At 45.7% G+C, this 18,953-nt stretch overlaps 1 protein-coding gene across 1 annotated transcript; it reads right to left on the bottom strand.

Annotated features, from left to right (window-relative positions):
• Positions 1-280: 280 nt before the first annotated feature.
• Positions 281-17,709, bottom strand: LOC115327983 (mucin-17). Its single transcript, XM_040223327.3, has 2 exons — positions 16,683-17,709; positions 281-737 (listed from the first exon to the last, which is right to left on the bottom strand). The coding sequence occupies exons 1-2, from the start codon at positions 17,663-17,665 to the stop codon at positions 281-283; spliced, it is 1,440 nt and encodes a 479-aa protein (XP_040079261.1). The 5' UTR covers positions 17,666-17,709.
• Between the last annotated feature and the right edge of the window lie 1,244 nt (positions 17,710-18,953).

Genomic DNA, 18,953 nt, shown 5'->3' on the forward strand with positions numbered 1-18,953 from the left:
TTCTCCTTTAGGTGTTCTGGTTGGAGGAGTTCTTGGAGGGAAACATCAAACGAACAAATGGCGTTATAAGGAACGGCAAGGGAAAAAAAGTAACGGATACGAATACTTTTTGAATACTAACCTTAAAAGTAATCAGATTACTCTTGTGATTACTTCCGAATAAATATAATCAATTGATTACGAAATTACGCTAAAAGGTAATCAATTGCAAGTAATTTCATTAATGAGTACCGTACAAGTATATAATTTAAGTGTAATGAAATCAACGTATTGCTGTCACTTACCTTAGGTACTCAAATGTCTCACTGGAAGTTTTCAGTTCCGGTTGGCAGGCGTCCGCCATCGAACAGTGCCCGTATTTATCGACTCCTCCCTCCTGATATTTTCTGAACAAGTAGTTCAGGGGCACGGTCCAGAGGCCGGGATAGCTGTCGTTGGGACACTCCTTCACCATGCAAGGCTTCTGGAAGCCGTAGTCGAGCGTGTACGGAAAGACCGGGGCGTCGTATGGGCCGTCCCGCTTGTGGATCAGCGTGCAGTCGTAGTCGAAGTGACGGTGCAGCATCCGGAAACCGGCATCGCCCCCGGTGAAGAGGAAGGGACCCCGGAGACCCCTGATGTCGTCTTCGGAAACGTTGGCGTACTTCGCTACCATCTTCCTCTCGTCGACGACCTCGCGCTCCCATTTCTCCGTGTCCAGGCCATTCCAGTAGCTTTTACCGTTATCTGTCTGATGACTAGAAGAAGAAAACAAAGCAAAAAAAAAAAAAAAAAAAAAAGAGCTCGTCAGGATTGTCATTTTGTAGGATCTGGAGCTTTCGCCTGTTTGAGCGTTCAGACTCCACTCCTGCCCGTTTTGATCTGGATGAGCATCGTACCAGCATGCGATCTTGTATCGCTATTACGTGATGCACGTCGGCAGTGGTAGCAGTATTGCTATCCTGGAGTGCTAGTAGTATACTGCTGCTAGAACCCTTGCAGTGGTACTCTGGTGGCTAAATTTTGCATCTACAGCGGAGGTAGCAGTCGCTGATTGGGGCTGAATGACGTCGCTGTCTACATATGCATACATCACCGTTACTTTTCAAAGCAGGGATTTCTTTTAAACAAAACCGTCAAACCTCAGAACTTTTCCGTCCGCCCATCCGTACATTTCTCTGCTACATTTAGAGGGAGATATACGCGACGTGATCTAAACACCAATTCAGCTTCCCTACTAAATTTAATGGGGAAATTGACGTCTCCTGACATAAAAACTAGTTCAGTTTCCTCGCTAAAGTCAAAAGAAAAATTGATGCTACGTGACCCATAAATAAATTTAATTACCTCGCTAAAGTTAGCCCAATAAATTACGCCATGTGACCTCTATGCGAATTTTGTTTCTCGCGCTAATTAATGGAGGAACCGACGTCTAACGACCTGGATACCAATTCAGTTTCCCCATAAAGTTTTGCGGGGATATTGACGTCACCCGACCGATACCCCTACTCAGTTTCCTCCGCTAAATTTAGCGGGGAGATTTACGTCGCGTGACCTGATATCACGGGACGTGAATTGTCCAGTTGAATTTAGCGGACAGTTCATGAGGCAACCATACGCTCAATATAGCCGCGAATCTGTGACGGGTGCCAGGGCACAGTGCGATGTTTTGAACGGAAACGACCAATTACACGGCTGCGATCGCCGGCGATCGCAAACGGCCACGGTGCTATCATGGCGAAAAAAATCGAGTGGAGACGGATGCGGCGTCACTTGTTTGGTTTAAATATATTTGAAGCTCATAAGTTTGTGACTATTTATTCCTTATTCTCCATATCTTCTCGTTATAGATAGAATCGCGCGAGTTCAATTGCCGTTACAGGCCGGCGTACACTTCGTGCTTTCCACTTTTGCCTCCCCTCCCCTCCCTATTTTCCTATATCCTCTTCACTTTTTACCTTGCCCCAACTTGGGTACCCTCGCAGCTTACGAGAAGGGAGCGCTAAGGGGATTATCTTCCCTGCAGAACACCGAGGTTGTTCGTCGGCCTTTAAAAAAAAAAAAAAAAGAAACCTAAAACTTTTTTTTTTTTTTTTTTCGCGAAGGGTTTTGTTGTAGCGGTAGCCAGACCCCGGAGGCCTCGACCATGGAGTGTTGTCACATGCCTTGCTCCGGCGCCCTTATTAGGTCGCGGGTGCTGAGGCCTCCACTGTTCGTCAAGTTATCGTGAAACAGAGTATGGCAGAACGATCGACATAATCCGTACGCCAGGCGCCGAAAGCAGGGAAGGGAATCTGCGCTTCGAGCAGTGCTCTGTGAAAGCAAAGCAGAGTTCGAGCGGCGCATTGGTTTCTTACGTCTTTTTGCATGATCTTAATCAAAACACCAAGTGCACAACATCTTCAACCATGAAGAGTTCCTACATTCAACCCATACGCTCTTACTGAAACTATTTCTCACTATTTCTCGCTACCACCGCTAGGGGATTCGTTTCGGCCTCTTCGCCAAGAGAGCATACCAAGCCTCTATCTGCGTTTGGTGCATGCCCTGGCTTTGGCCCATTTGCTCACTTTTCCCATTGACCAAAATCTTTCTATTCATGGCTCTGGCCTCAGTGCTTGTGAGTCGGGAGGCAAAGATGGCGGAGAAATAAGGGCATGGCCTAAGCGGCCGTTGGCAGTGGCGGCTCGCGAAGCGCCGCCAAACCGCCGACTGCGCATGCGTGACTGTTCAAATTGGGAGCAGACGTCGGAGTTGTTCGCACTGTTCCTTTGTTTTTCTCTACCCGTCGTCTGCCAAGCCTTGTTTTAAAACGTACGTGCGCGCGTCTTTGTTCGATGGATCGACATGTCGAACAAGCGTTGCTCTACAGGATGTCGCGGCAACCACAAAAACACCGAAAAAGCGCACGGGTTGAAGTTCCCCCAAGACGGTGTCCTGCGACAAGCGTAGACAAGAGCCATCCCGCGGGAGAATCTTCTTGTGTCTCAACACGGCAGGGTAAAAACTCCTCCTTGTTTCGATTCTCCGGGTCTCTTGTATGTACAGTTTCAGCCGCTTCCTAAGTCTCCTGAGCTTCCGTCGAATGACTTACATCGGATGGCATCATGTCGGGCATCATTCAAAAACGGCTCAATGGGCTCCGAGTCCGTTAGCAGTATTTTGTTACGTTCGACAGCTTTCGTTGAGGACTCGAGATGGGACCGGTACTTTGACAGCCTGTTCATACAAAGCCCGTGTTGCCGGTATATTTCCCCTTGCGGACGGATATGACGTTGAGTGCTGCGCCAGGTGTCCAGGTTAACGGATCTCTCATTAAACAATTTATTCTATTACTACGAATTCACAACCGCCAATATTTCTCAGTTTTGTTTATGCTGTAACGCACTTAGAAAAGAGATGAAACCGCGTAAATAAGTCACATCTATCCGTGCAAAAAGAAGTGCACGATTAAAACTGTTGGCACGCGTGTTCGTACACGAATATAATTATGCTTCGTGTAACACGGGGGAACTTAATAAAACGTACTCACAAATTGCTGTCACTTCTACGAAGGCACATTTGTTTTTCAGATGGGCGAGATTCACTTCACGGAGAGTGGTATCCTTCGAGAGACGTCTGTTGCATTGCATTCCCACCGAAAATTGATTTCTCAAGGGGCGTTTTTGCCAAGGCTTACTTAAAAGCAGGTGCCATTGGAGATCACTATATTTCGTATCAGGAGAGGTGAGTCTTGGTCGAACTGATTGCTACCAGACACCGATAAGATGATGTGATGCGATTTGTAGATAAGCAAACAAATGGAATAAATTTGTCACACCAATGTATCTACAATTCAGCTTTCAGGACTACATTACTCCCTAATAAGAAATCTTCATAATATGTGGCATTCATAATACGAAGGGCCCAATAGTTTTAACTTGTTAATGTTGTGGTCTAAGCTCAAAATTTTTTTTTTCGGAAAATACGTTTCAGAAGTTTGAATTAAAAGATTTATAATTCAGATGAAAAGATTTCAAGTAATTCTAGGAGCAAAAAAAAAAAAAAGGTAAGCTTTTTTTTTAAATAAATTAAAATCCTTTATAACATCCTTGCAGAAAGGACTCTAGGCCAACAGGAACATCTGACCTCTAATCTTTGCTATGTAAATACACAGCTTAGTTTCAGGCTAGAATGCAGTTATTACATGCCTTAACTACGCCAAATGTGTTGGTACTGTGATGTTGTAATGCCGTTTTCAATCATCCTTTATCGCGTAATTTTTGCGAAGTATTCTTTATAACTAATCCATCTTGCGGGGATAATTATAATTATATCATTTACAATTTCATGCTTGAAAGTAAACCCTATCTATCTGTAGACCTCGTTATACACCTGTTTTTTTTTTCCATTTTACACCAATGATTTTATGTAGTTATAATTTGCCAGCCCATTAAAAGTAGCTTCCTAATCTAAATGTTGTGCGCAGTTGGTACTTGAAGAAATGAACACGCTTGCCTCAATAATAGGGAGTTTTCGTAGACCGCGAAACACATGTACGACGAAAACCTTCCGATCCGACGTGCGGACTGTCGGAATGACCTTGGGGGAGAGGGTGTTCGTAGCATCGGAGAGCGTTGAAAACCCTCGCCTCCGACCGTCGTATTGCGCGGTCGGACGTCGGATCGGACGGTTTCGTCGTACGTGTGTTTCGCGCTTTATGCCCTCCGCAACGAAGAAACCGCTACTGCGCCTGCGCGCCCATCGCTTGACTGCAGAGTTCCGGCTGTCGTAGCGGGTTGCGGAGAGCCGTTGCGGGACAGCGGAAACTACCTACGAAAACTCCCTGACAACTCATTGCGATGACGGTAAAGTAAACTTCCGCGCGCTGCCTTCTCATCCGCGCTTTAGAGCGGCCCCGATGGCCTTCTCTCTCGGTCATGCGGAAAGAGCGCCGAGGCCCTTCTAGTCTATGAGGTCTTGGCTGTACCCCCCCCCCCCCCCCCTCCCTCGCTTCTCGCCCACCACAGCTGGCCTCCCGCCGTTCGACGCGCCATCGTTTTGGGGGGACGGCTGCAATGGTAACTGCAGCGTATTCTATGAAATACGTGTGCTTCGAAGGACAGCATCTAGATGGCGTTTCACCGTCCTCTATTAGCGATGTGCGCGGCCAAAAGCGTCGCTGCGGTCAGGCTTACACGATTGGCCAAACCATGGGCATATGAGCACTGTCAGATTGTCAACTTTGACGGTGTTAGTTTCGGGTTGCGATGGCTCCTAGTTTCTACTGTGCTTTTTAAACACACCATCGAACTCGACGTCACACCCGATGGTAAGTAGCCAGAATAACAACTGGTGACGTCACGGCGAGGTAAATCCCAGTCGTGACATCACGGAGGGAAACCATAAGAGGGCGCCACCGAAACATCTCGGCGCTAATAGTCTATGCAACACAGTTTTGAAATGAAAAATTACAGGAGGAAACTTAAGACTGCTTACGTGTAGGAATGCGAAAGCATTCGTACACGCAGCGCATTTCTACAAGCAGCACGCCCCGCTGTTCTCCGCAGAGCCCGGCCGGGAGGCGCGACATTTTTGAAAGCAGAGCGTAGAGCACGTGATACAGTAGTGCACGTGCTCTACGCACTGAGCGGAGATTTCCCACTCATTATCCCCCCCTCCCCCCCCTCTCCCCCCCCCCTCCCACCCTCCTCCTAGCAACACCTCCTAGAGAAGAAGGCCGTAGCGCTCCGAGTGGTTATGTCACAATATCTGAGAAGGAAGTCCATGGCGCAACTACGTAAGAAAATGTCTGGCATTTGCGTGAAAAAAATACATGTCGTGGAGCGGCGCGGAGATGTTTGTGCGCGTTTATATGACATAAATATGCGTTTTAAAAGCGCAATCTTGTACAAAATATTATATATATATATATATATATATATATATATATATATATATATAATATAAACGTAATATACAACGCGTTACCAAGGTTGAAAGTATGAAATTTATATTTATGAGTATCCCTGTAACCGCTGGACAGCGTGCAGTCCTGCAGCTCCCCACACTTTTCGAATGAGCCGGCTGCGTTTCGACATCTTCCTTCATACGGGTTCCAATTCTGGTAAATTTACGCTGTGTGTGAGATGCTGACTGTCAGAAAAGGAACGCTGACACATTTGAGAAAGGAAGGGAACCGAAAAAAAAAAACCCAGTAGTCGCCGCAGGGAGCGCACACGAGCAAGAGATGGGTCGATAACGTTAAGCCTTTCGTCCTGCTGCCGGTGCTCTCGTGTGTGATACTTTTGAGACATGTTTCCTTCTTCTTGTCGTTTATCTATCGTCACCGCAGTCTCGGGTAGTTTTCTTGTGTTCGCTTGATACTACGGCATTGACGTGGATTTGCGGAACAACTAAATGCTACGGTTTGAGTGACATGTGTGGCAACTAGTCAACGATGACACTGATCGATTATCGATAGACCCCTCTTTCGACAAACAGACTTCTTGGAGTTTGTGTTTAAATGTTTTCATGGCGGATAGTGCGGGAGGTATGAATACGATTGACAGGTGAAAAACAACTTATTTAGGGGCTTTCTTGGTTATGTAAAGTGCTTCAGTCGATTTTTTTTTTAAATCTTGTGATAGAATGGAATCTTGTTCTTCGTCGTTATCCATGTGCTGTTGCGTCAACATTTGTAAATATGCATGTTAATATTCTAGTTTTTACTGGAAGGTGAACGACAAAAAGTTTGTGTGATCATTGAAAGTGCGTTGTTTCTTCTGTGTTTATTTATACTATTGCTATTTTAGTGCCTTTACCACGTTTATACTAAAAGTATTATTGTATACAAGTTAAGTTATATTTTGTTCTAAGGCAGCTCGAGCCCATAGGGAGAAGTAAATTAGTTGACTAAATAGTAAGTTTAGTGCCCCCTGCCACACAGAAAAGTTAATATATTTTCATTAAATGAAATTGGATTTAGTGAGCTCGCGGTCTTGAGTAATTATATGAGCGTCGCAAACTGTTTTGTCAACCCCATAATGTCACTGGATCGAGATTACATTAAGTTTGCCATGTGGCCGGAGTATAGCGAAAGAATTCAGTGACTGCACGCGATAACATCGCTTACACTGTCGTAATTAAATGACACTTGTCGAGCTGTGTCCACGTTGACTACGTCTACCCGATTTTTAACTGTGATCTGTTTTGCTGCGTCCAATCACAGCGTGTGTCACCATTTTGTCAGTTTCTTTGTATAAAATATGCAATTCCTACAGCAATCATTGCGTGACTCAATGTTTTCGACTTAAAACAATCACGGGTTTCTATAGACGTCTTATAAGCATACCTCGTGCCATTTCGTACCGGTTATTTGGCAATGTTGTTATTTTGCCCGTGTAATAAAATGTTTTCTAGACTTGTTGCTATGTGCAGCTTTCATTTTAGCTAACAAGACACGCGTCTGCGGTCGATCCACGCGCGGTGCCTTCGCTTTGACGCGCGCCAGGAAAGAAAGGAAAATGCGGGAGAGAAATAGAAAATATGCCGGACAGCCAAGTTTACATTGCTACCAAATAGATGGCGCCAGTGTGTCCTCTCTTGTACACTCTAAACAAAAAAGGGTGTAAAAGGGTGTATCGCTACACCCTTTGTCCCATATAATACACCCCAAAACTTTAATTCAAAGTACAGCGCCCTACAGTCGAACAAACGGCCCCAAAGTTTACGAGGGGCTTGGTAGCCGTGCGGTACAACTTATTAAAATAGCTAATGTGCGCGTTACTGACTACAAAAAAAAAGTAATAGGGGATGGCCCCACTGTAAAGATTCGGTGTTTTCTTTATGAGGTCTCCGATACATACTTCAGCTATTTAATAAGTTCTATCGCACCTTTATAAAGCCCCTCGTAAAATTTGGGGCCGTCTGTTCGACGCTGTACGTCGAAATGCAGTTTTGGGGTGTAATATATGGATAGGACACCCTTTTTTCTTTAGAGTGTAAGAGGTTTCAAGGAACCCAGTTTTAAGAGGTCGCAAGAGTGTGAACGGACCTTTAAGCGAAGACCACTTAATCTACGACGGTGAGGTATTTCCCCGGTGGCTTTTGATGCGTCAAATCAAATGTGTTTATTTCCACCTTGTAAAAATAGGGATGGAGGGGCTGTGGGAAAAAAGCTGCGCTGAGCAGCTTGACGAGCCCACAGTCCCTGTATTAATGGCAACTAAGCAGGACTACGCTGGGAAGAATGAACATGCTAAAAAGGATAATGACAACGAAAACGCAAAGGCATACAGGCATACAAAACAAAAATCATACTCCCATGGTTACAGACATTGCTCAGAGTTCACTGTACTTACGGGCGAATAAATCAAAATGCATAAGTTGGTGAGCGTTTAATAATGACGGAAGTGTATAACACCGGCATTCGTTTCTGTAGTTTAAACGAGGTGTAGGTATTACCCAATTCTCTCCCTGTCTTGTAGTACAGTTCAATTCTCTTATTTGTAGTTGTGCCAGATTACGTATATTATTTATATTCCTCTGTGTTTCCAACTTATACCGAACACTCAATCGATAGTTATATAGGTTGTATGCTGGGATCACGTAGGAGCGATAAAAAAAGTTTGCACATGACGCTCCGTAGGGCGCGTTGTAAATATGTCGAAGACATTTTTTTTTTGTACCAAATAAACACGTTGTAAGTCTGAAAATGTGGTTGTCCGCCACACTAGTTGACAGTAATTCAAATGGGAATAAAAGAGTGAATTATACAGAAATAACTTGATTCTTGTGTGAAAAAGGTATCTAACACGACCTATTATTCCAGTTATCTGAGCTATTTTGCCTACTAAATAGTTTATATGACTATCCCACGACATATTTCCGGAAAACACGACACTGAGACATTTAAAGTGCTCCACGATTTCGAATGGACGGCAATTGAGGAAATAATTTCTATGCACCGGAATTGGCTTGTTTTTCGGTCTAAATATTATTGCTATTGTTTTTAATTAATTTATTTGCATGGAATTAGATTTCGACCAGCTCTCCAGTGCTTTCATTGTGTGCTTACATGTAACTACCAATTCATGAATATCAGTGCCGGCAAAGAAAATACTAGTGTCATCAAAGTAGGTAATGAATTTGGCACTAGGGTAAATTTTTACAATATCATTAAGATAAATATTAAATAGCCGTGGCTCTAATATACTACCTTCTGGTACAACACAAGTCACGAATCGAGCCTTAGAACACATGTTGTTTATCTGAACAACCTGTTTTCGGTTTGATAAATAGGATTTCAAAAGTAATAAAAGCTGTCCACAAATACCATAGTAACTAACTGCCGAATTCAGAAACCTCACTCGAACTACACTCAAACTGAAGGGCCCCTCCAGTTCCTCGAGGAAGGCGCGAGGGCCGGCGCTGGCCAATCGCGAGGACGGATCCGTCCTCGCGATTGGCCACCGCCGGCCCTCGCACCTTCCTCGAGGAAGTGGAGGGGCCCTTCAGTTTGAGTGTAGTTCGAGTGAGGTTTCTGAATTCGGCGGTATGTCTCCAACAGAATATCATGAATCACTAAATCAAAGGTCTTGGAACAATCCACAAATACACCAGCTACAATCGCTTTGTCTTCAAATTGTGTAAAAATATATTCTATTTGTTCGAGTAACGCCCATCCCGTTGATTTGTTTTTACGAAAACCAAATTGTTAAGGAGTGAACAAGTTACATTTATCTATAAAAATTGAGAGCCTTGAATGCAAGATGTTTTTCAAATATCTTTGAGAAAACAGGTAGAATAAAAACTGGCCTATAATTTCCTAAATTGTTTCGATCAGCCTTTTTATAGAGAACCGTAACTCTCGCAACTTGCATATTCACTGGGAAAACTGCATCAACGAAACATAAAATAAAAAATTTGAGTAATAGGCGAAATATTATCAGCGTACGTGCTTCACCGGTCGTATCTAAAATCCATCAATATCACAACTACTGCTGTTATTTATGTTTTTGATTATTGATATCACCTCCTGCGCAATGACTGGTTTCAGAAACATGGTTTTATCCATTTCGATTACAAAGATAATCTCTCCACGTATCAGGCGAGACATGAAGACACAATGGGCCATCTCCGACGTTATTAGATCAACTCTCCCCCTCTCCCCCTCCCCCTTCCTCCCCACCTCCCCCAAAGCCCACCAGCCCCTTGATAAAATTTGTGTTTCGTGTTTCTTACAATTACCGTCAACCATTGTTTTGTTAACACGCGAGGCACGTTCCATAACCGAGTGCTCCGCAGTCATTCGCTTCCGAGGGCGGCTCTTTTTAGTGCTGCGCCGCCACTTGCTTCTACAGAACGTGCGAGGTAGGCGCCTCATGCACGGGCGGTTTTGACGCTATCTAGCAAAACGAATACAAACACATAAGGCCCGCCTCAGACGGGGCAATTTCACCCAGCAACTTGATGTCACAACACCAGCAACACGCGCCGCCCGTGTTCACACGCAGCAACCGAATTGCTACCACTTGCCATCATCGTCATTCAGTTTGAAATTTCTTGCATTATTTAGACGCACAGCTACGCGGTAAAAACGTGCTTTTATATATTTGAATAGTGCTGAGAATACTAACTCATCTTTCTGAAAAGGTTTATTTCCAAAAGCGATCTATTTCAAACAAGAACCAAGTCTTTAGCGGTCATCATCACCACCGCGGGGGTGTCACGTGGACATATCGTGTCCCAGATTGGCTGCTGCAGCTTCAAAGGGCTCGAGTTGTTCGAGTTGCTCGTCCGTTTCGAGCCGAACCCGATCTCAGCAATTCGTGTCGATCTAGGGAAAGCTAGGGAACAACCCGCCAGCAACCCCGAAATTGCTGGAAAAGTTGCCCTGTCTGAAGCGGGCCTAAGGGGCTTTAACCAACTTGTAGCACCGTCTAGAGATCGCGTTTGAAAATGCATTTGTCGGTGGCGCTACGGTGAAGCGCCATCTAGACGCTGTGCTTCAAAACATCAGCAACAGTAGTTACCCTAGCAGCCGTCCCCTCCAAGAGACGGTGATGCGTCGAACGACGGGAGGTGGAATGGGAGTACCGCTCCTCGAAGACTCGTCTATGGGGAGTTCCGCAAGCAAGTCGATCTAGTAAAGTTGGTCATATAACAAAATTCCTCTCAGCTATCGTCATGTGAACATGATGCATCATATTAAAGGTGCCCTTTAATCCGATTTGTGGACAAGGCGCGTCGGCATTCAACTCGGTTTTCATGATATAGACCAGTGCCCAAAACCCTAGCCCTAAAAGACAAAAATGGGAAATAAGCATCTCAAACGCAGGCTCTTGTAAAGAGAAAGGCTGCGTATGAAACAATATATTTTTGCTTTTTACAGCACTGTTAGCATCGGTGTTGTTCTTGGAGCTTAGTGACTACGCATTGCTGACATTCTTGCCCTACAAAATGTGCAAAGATTTCTAAAAAAAGCACCAAGTGTTGCAAAAAGCGGAGCCCCCTACTATGTCATGGCGTCAATGTAAACAAAGATGGCGGCGCCCACGGAACAGAGCGGACATTGATTGGTCTAGAAGAAAATTGCATTTGCACATTACATGGGTTGCTACTTGGTTTTGATGCAACTAAAGCAACGGAACAAGAAACGCGAATGCATGGAAAACAATGGTGCTACTTTCAAAGTATATTGTAACTTTAACCTTCACAGACGGTGTTTGACTTGAATACCGCGCCAGAGAATTCTCGGCTTCAACGCGTTCGTAGAACTGGTGTTGCCGCCGTTGAGGTACGAAACCAGGGTCAGTGACGAATCAGTGTGTAAGCAACAAGTAGCGCAACTACCAAGTGCTACATGACGTGGCGCACATTGGAAACAACTTTAAAAGCAAGCATGTCTCTCATAGAGAAGCGTGAGAAACCGGGCCCGCGATACTGTTGCCATTAGCCACATATCGAAGAGTCATCTGGTGGCGCCGCTTGCAACCAAGGCGAGGAGAAGATTTTATCTGGCAGCCATAGAGTAATATACACGAGGTAAAGAGCGGACACTGCCTTAGGCCCCAGCGGCCGAGATAGACGAGTGACAGCTAGTGCTCCCAGCGGGCGGCATTAAGCAGAAGCTAGTTCCGGTTCCGGTCAAGTTAGTTCCTGTTTGGGTTTGGGTGTTTCTGCTCAGGTTTCTCCGGTACTCTTCTTCTCTTTTTTCTCTCTCCTTCCATTTGGCGTCGCTTCTCGCTAGGCTAACTAGCTAGGCTAACTAGCTAGGCTCTTGGGAGCTCGTCGACTCCCGGAGCCGCTGTTTCTTTTCTTTTTTTTTCATGTTGACGCAGTTTTATTTTAATTTTTACGATAGAATTCATGCAAAATGTGTAAAACAAACTTTCTAAATCACAAAACAGAAGTGTATATCTTGTTTGTTTGTTTTTCTACTGTAAAACATCGAAGTTACGCAATCTCCACATTGACTCCTGACTGGTGGAGCATTTTGGTGTCAACAACCGTAAGCGGTTCGAAACCATTTTATTGGACCAAATTCGTATATACATGATTTAATTTCAGACGCTCCGTACGTTTTATAAGAAACAAATACCAATACTCACAAAAATAAATGAATATGAAGGGGTTCGGCATATCGTACACCTCGTAATAGATTTTTAGCGGAACCAAGTTAACAAAAACTTTCCACAGAGAACATGCTGAATGATCAATTCGCTTTCACGCCGACTCGGGCACGGGAAGTAGGTGCAGAAATACATAGGACATCGCTACCATTACCAGTCATAAGAGTATATATAATAAGAGAGCGAAGCACACAGCGAAGTGTACAAACTCCGAATTTCCGGCTAATATAAAACACACGAATTGGCATAGCCTGAAACACACTGCGGGCGAGCCATTACCAAACAATGAGAAGTCTATTCGAAATCTGACAAGATTCAACGTCCCTAAACATTTCCCGCAATACATTTGATCAGAAAGGGAGTGTGGCTTAAAAAAAGCGGCTAAACACTATACACGGTGGATACAAAAGTGGATACATTTTTTTATAATACTTAGCCTCTATACACTATTTTCTATAGAAATTTTGTAGAAAATGGATAAATATATTTGCAAAAAGGCCGTGATTCAGACTTGCTGGAAATAAGGGAAACAAACGTTGGGGGTGAAAGCTGCACCGCTCAATTAATAAGCATTTTCTGCTTTTGATTTGGCAGCCGCCTCCGTTAATACACTAATAACAGTTAAACATGACTAGCTGCTTTACAGGAACTGAGGAGTGCATCCAAACTTTTTCCAAGTTCCAATTAAAAAATCGAACATACCAACATAAGCGTATTCTGGAAAACATTTTTAAAAAACCTTTTGTGGCACTCTGAGCAAAGCTAAAACTACCCAGACCTGGAAGTGTGTAATACCCAAGACAGCACACACTCCTAGAACATACGCCACTCTCTCTCTCTTACGGCCAGAAAGCGATTTTCTCGTTTCTGAATGAAATTAAAGGCAGCCTGGGATGGTATACTAGATTCCCGAAGAGTTTTCCCGGCACGCGGTATGCTTTAAGCACAAGAAAGTACTGGTGAGGCCTGGTCAAGCTGTCAGACTCTTCCCCCAGCAGCTGAGAACAGCCACGGCTGTGGGTTGACAGTTGAAGGAAATGCTTAATCAAATAGCCTCCAACGTAATAAGTGGACGAGTCAACAAATATGTTAGATTTTATGTGCAATGTGAGTTCAGAAATATCCTCTAATGGCGGGAAGTTTTCAATTGGAAGACATTCCATATTGTTCGCAGTTGAACTTTCATGGTGCAAAAATATTGGCAACTTCTTGAGGGCGTCAGACTTCTCATCCTCTACATCTCCATTCTTCGACAGTTTGGACAGTTTCTTTATCCCTATGTGTTTTAGTCCTGAGGTGAACTGATACGCCTTTGGGTTTGTATTGCAGCCCAGCATTTGTCATATAGCTTTAAAAATGTTCTCAAATGTATCTTGCTGCTGGCGTCGTCTAAGTAAAAACTTAAAGTCATAGCTGTTTGAAAGCTCCTCCCAGAGCATGAGGACACTCTTTATCGTAACTTGCCACCTTATGATGGTTTGTGGCTGCCTCATATTTTGGAACTTCCATGCTGAAATCCAACCGAGTTGCAGGTGAAAGAAATCAAGTACCTCGGATTCTCCTTTCAGTAAGGCATGAGGCATAGTCGTAGACTATGGGGGGGGGGGGGGTGAGTCATCGGGGCTCCTGCCCCCCCTGGTAAAATCCAGGGGAAGCCGAGCCCCCCCCCCCCCCCCCCCTCCCCCCGGGCCCGGGCCCATGATCCTTACCGAGACGCTGTTTACGTGCCATGTAACGACCTTCTAGTAGCGGCATGTAAACAAAATAACACCCACGTTGCCTTTATTGACAAAATACATGGGAAATAGAATACCAGCGAGTTTTCGTTAGCTTCAATCTCCAGTTCTGTCGAAAAAGTAACGCGCAACACCCCCCCGGGAGAACTCAGCCTGCCTCCTCCCCCGGGAAAATGGAAAGTCTACGCCGCTGGCATGAGGGAACTTCTGCCCTGCCTTCTTAAATTGTGAGCTATTTAGAAAGTATCTCCATCCCATCGCAAAAATAGGCGGTAGCCATGGCTGCCTCAGGAAGCTCCTTGGCTTAAACAAGGGATAGGATTGCAAGACAGACTGAGGCACTCATTACCTGTGCGGCACGCCTTACTTTTATGTTACTGAGAGAGTTTTGAAAAATGGGTGTCTCTCAGCAAGTTTCGGAGCCATTCGAAACCTCATCTCATGGGTAGAGCGATAATGTTTCACAATATCGGACCACTCAGTGACCTCATTTCCAATGCAAAATTTGTGTGCTTGGAGATTGTTCCTGGTTGTTTTGATGAAGTACGGAACCTCAAATATAAAGTAAACACATTCGTTGTCAACTAAAAAAAAAAAATGGCTTACTTACAGACACACAGAGTTGAGCATAGTTGTTCTGTGTTTTGTCCCTTGTTCGTATCCCCAGTCTCGGGTTTACAACTATGCTCAATTTACACCAGCTAGCCTGCACCCTCACCATTACTACACCAAGTTGGTTGGCCAAGCTTACATTCGAAGCGCCCTGATCACAGATTAAATCCTTTACTGTGAAGCCAACAGTCTTAAGCTCCCGCAATGAGAGAAACGAGGAGACTGCGGGTAACAGAAGACGGTGTGGAAGTGTGCACAACCGTGTATGCAAGTGGCTGAACCCACCTCCTAGAAATTCCAGAGAGCACAACAACCAAGGCTCTATCTGCAACACCGTTCAACACCGTCGTCTGCAAATCCATGGACAATGTCGTTCGAAGGGTCATAAGTCAAGTCCTTTTTCAAAGAAATCTCATCGAAAATGAAGGCGCACACACGATTGCGGCCAGATAGCCCGACTGAAACAGCAGCGGGGGAAGTTCAAGCCGCTCGGCTCCACAAACTCACGCCGAGCATGCGAGCGCGCGGGCAGTCGTGCGTCACCTTGTTTGACGCAAAGCCGACCGAACACGCTGCAGCAGAAAGCACAGACGGACGGCACGCACGGCTCGTACTAACGACGCACGGCCGAGCAGAGGCCAGGCAGAATGATGCAGAGGCGACGGCGTGCAGGTAAGCAGGCGGGCAGGCCCACGGCAGGTCATGGCAGGCGCCATTCCTCACGTGGTTTTTGTAACGCATTAGATTATTACTATTTAGTCTTTTTGAATACTTTAAATAATTCTAAGGCATAACAATTTCAAAAATGAAGACTTCGCATAGAACGAGTTCTAATTAATTTTAACCAAATTACAGAAAAGCGCCACGTAGCGGAGGGCATTAAACGCACTATCTGGGCCGCGAATCGGCTTCTCTGTCCTCTCTTTACGTTTACTATATTACTCTATGAGGCAGCTGCGACGGGCGCGGTGTCTACACTTATAGACTATTTAAAGCAGCTGTGCATGGGCGCCGCCACCCTTGACCATTAGTTTTTGATTCCTCCCATTCCGCTTACTTCACTTCAACATTATCATAGCAGGCCAGGTTATTGCCATTTTAAATTCTACTCTGTTCTTCTCCCCAACAACGGTCTTTCTGGAGGCTCGTTATTTCGGTAAAGCAAGAGAAGGTTAGCAATGGCGACTGTAATCTGGCCCGTGTTCAAAGCGTCTGTATATGTTTCACCGTGATCTGAGGTACTCTCGCTGGTCACGTTACGTGGTCACACAGAGAGCGACGCCAGAGACGCTCTCTACGCCTAGCACGCGCTAAACAAGCGAGCGCCAGGCTTTTAGCGCTGCTGCTGCCAAGCGCGAACGCCCTTTCGTTTTTATTTCTTATCTTCACACTTTGCTGCTCTTTCTAGATAGGGCCCTTCACGAGAAGGCCGAGGGGCGCGACTCGCATATTCTCCGTTCTGGCGTGGCTCGTTCCTGGAATTGTGGATCCCGAGTTTCCGCGGCGCCAGAAGCGGCGGCTCTGTTATCTCTAGGTTGACGCTGAATCACATTCTGTGCTATCACTGCCATTGCTACGATATTGTAAGGAAAAAAAAAACACTTTTTTTTTACCCTACATAAGAAAAAACTTTGTTTTTCTCTCTTTTGAGTTTTACGTGTTAGCATTTTTAGTTTTTGCAGGGCTAATGCTCTCTGCGGATCTTATTTGCTGAAATGCACGAATGGAGGATTAAACTTACCTGATGGAGTGTAGTGCAATTTCGTTGCCCATCCTGTGGAGCTCGTTCACGGACGGGTAGTCAAGGTAGTCTCCCGAGGCAAAGAAAGTGGCCGCGATGCGGCATCCGCCGACCTTGTTCTTGCGCTTAGGATCTGCAAGAAGCTCCTGGTAGAATTTCATGTTTTCCTGGTTGACTGCGTCGTCGAAGGTCAGCATCACGAACTGGGGTATGTCGTCTACCGGATGTTTCGTGGTCTCGCACATGCAGTCGGGAAGCTTGCAGTTGACGGGGTTGCACCTGCGGGGGGTAGTAGTGCTGGTCGTAGGAGGTGTGATTGGAACGGTCGTTGTCTGAGGCGTCGTTGGTGAAGTCGTAGACGCCGTAGTAGTGGTCGTAGGAGATGTGGTTGGAACGGTCGTTGTCTGAGGCGTCGTTGGTGAAGTCGTAGACGCCGTAGTAGTGGTCGTAGGAGATGTGGTTGGAACGGTCGTTGTCTGAGGCGTCGTTGGTGAAGTCGTAGACGCCGTAGTAGTGGTCGTAGGAGATGTGATTGGAACGGTCGTTGTCCGAGGCGTCGTTGTTGAAGTGATAGGCGCCTTAGTTGTGGTCGTAGCAGGTGTAGTTGGAACGGTCGTTGTCTGAGGCGTCGTCGACGTGCAAGGCGCCGGAGTAGTCCGAGGTGTTGTAACAGGAGCTTTCGTCGTTGTGCCAATGTCGGGGCAACCTTTACATTCTTGAGCTTTACCGCCATTCATTATTTCGGTTTCCACTGTCCTCTCGATGGTGATCACGGTCTTCTCGTGCGTCACCGTCTTGGTTCCACATTTCTGACTGCCCGACGAAGAAGCGTTTTGGCATTCTTTGGCTGGTGCCTTAGGAACCTGGGGGGAAAGGTTGTGTCTCACAGCGTACGCACTTGGGGGCAATACACCGCGTGGGACCGACGAGGCCCGGTGTAGAATGCCCAGGAACACAACGGCAAGGAAGATGCTAAGGCGCATCTTGCGTGGAGTACGTGGCCAGTACCGAGCGCTGATCAAAGCGTGCCCTTTTTGTGCTCGCCAGATATCTCGAACTTTCTGCGAGTTCCGGCAAGGAGGTGAAAGGTCCCTGCGGACACTTATCCGTTTTAGTGGAACTTGCCAACCGATAACGTCTTCAATCGCGTGAAGCCGATAGGAGCGTCGAAGTCAGGTAAAGCCCATCTATACTCGGAAAAGTGGCTCCATTTATTGCGTTGGAAATGCTCGAGACAAGTGCCGCGCGCCACTTCTGAAAAGAACATGCCGTCTAAAATCTAGCTCAGAGCTGTACTCTGAGCTGCGCGCCCCGAAAACGTTTCCCTCCGGCGGCGCGTGGTCACGCGCCTGTTTGAAAGGCATTCAATGAATCACTGCACTCGTATATTCCATTGTTTGCGAAGTTGAAATTCATTATAGGCAGTAGAAAGTGACGGCTATGAAAAAACCGACCGTCCATCACGTATTACAGTGATACGTATCACAACACCCGCTAGCTGGCGCAGTGGTGCTTAATTATACATAATTTTTTTCAAATTTGATCTATTAAGAAATTGTTTATCTTTAATCTACATTTCTAAAACTAATACTAGCTTCGAACTTTTTGAAAGATATTACAACGAGTGCGACCGGGGCTTTCGCAAGACGCACGACCGCCATAACGGGAGCCAAGGTGGTCCTGTTGCTGTCATTGTGCGGATTTCTCGACGTTCATTCTTTGATTCGAAGGTTAGACGATTAAAGCGCAACCACGTGTAGAGTGTTTCAAGCGTCTCTTGGACGTCAGCTGCGTCGCCGAAAAGCTCTTTTTTTTTTTGTTTCCCATAAACTGAAGCAAGCTAACGCTACTAACAAGAACGTATTGACTTGAACGATGCTTTCACTTCACGAGAGTGCGCGCATTACAAGTTCGTTTGAAGCGTCGAGCTCGCTCTCATTGCTCCTTCTTTGCGCGTCCTTACGGTGAACTGGAGTACACATTTCTACGGACGCCTGTAGAGCCCATTAAATGTCCCATGGAGCAAGCCGGCATCATCAGCCGCTCCAAACGGCAGATAAATTCCCGAAGCCGCGATTCGAGGCATCCCAGCTTTGAAACCACGGAAAAAGCCACGCAAAACGGCAGTGGTATGAAGCCGCCGCGCGCCAGTTTCAATTAGCGCCACCCCATGGCGCTGCCTGCCCGCGCCATGGGATGGCGCGAATTGAAATTACAAAGCAAAGATTAAGCGAATGGTGGCAGAAAGCGAGAGAAAACTAGGTATTTTTT

This window comes from Ixodes scapularis, unplaced genomic scaffold, assembly GCF_016920785.2.
Source record: "Ixodes scapularis isolate PalLabHiFi unplaced genomic scaffold, ASM1692078v2 PGA_scaffold8__174_contigs__length_109621045, whole genome shotgun sequence".
NCBI classification, from domain to species: Eukaryota; Metazoa; Arthropoda; class Arachnida; order Ixodida; family Ixodidae; genus Ixodes; species Ixodes scapularis.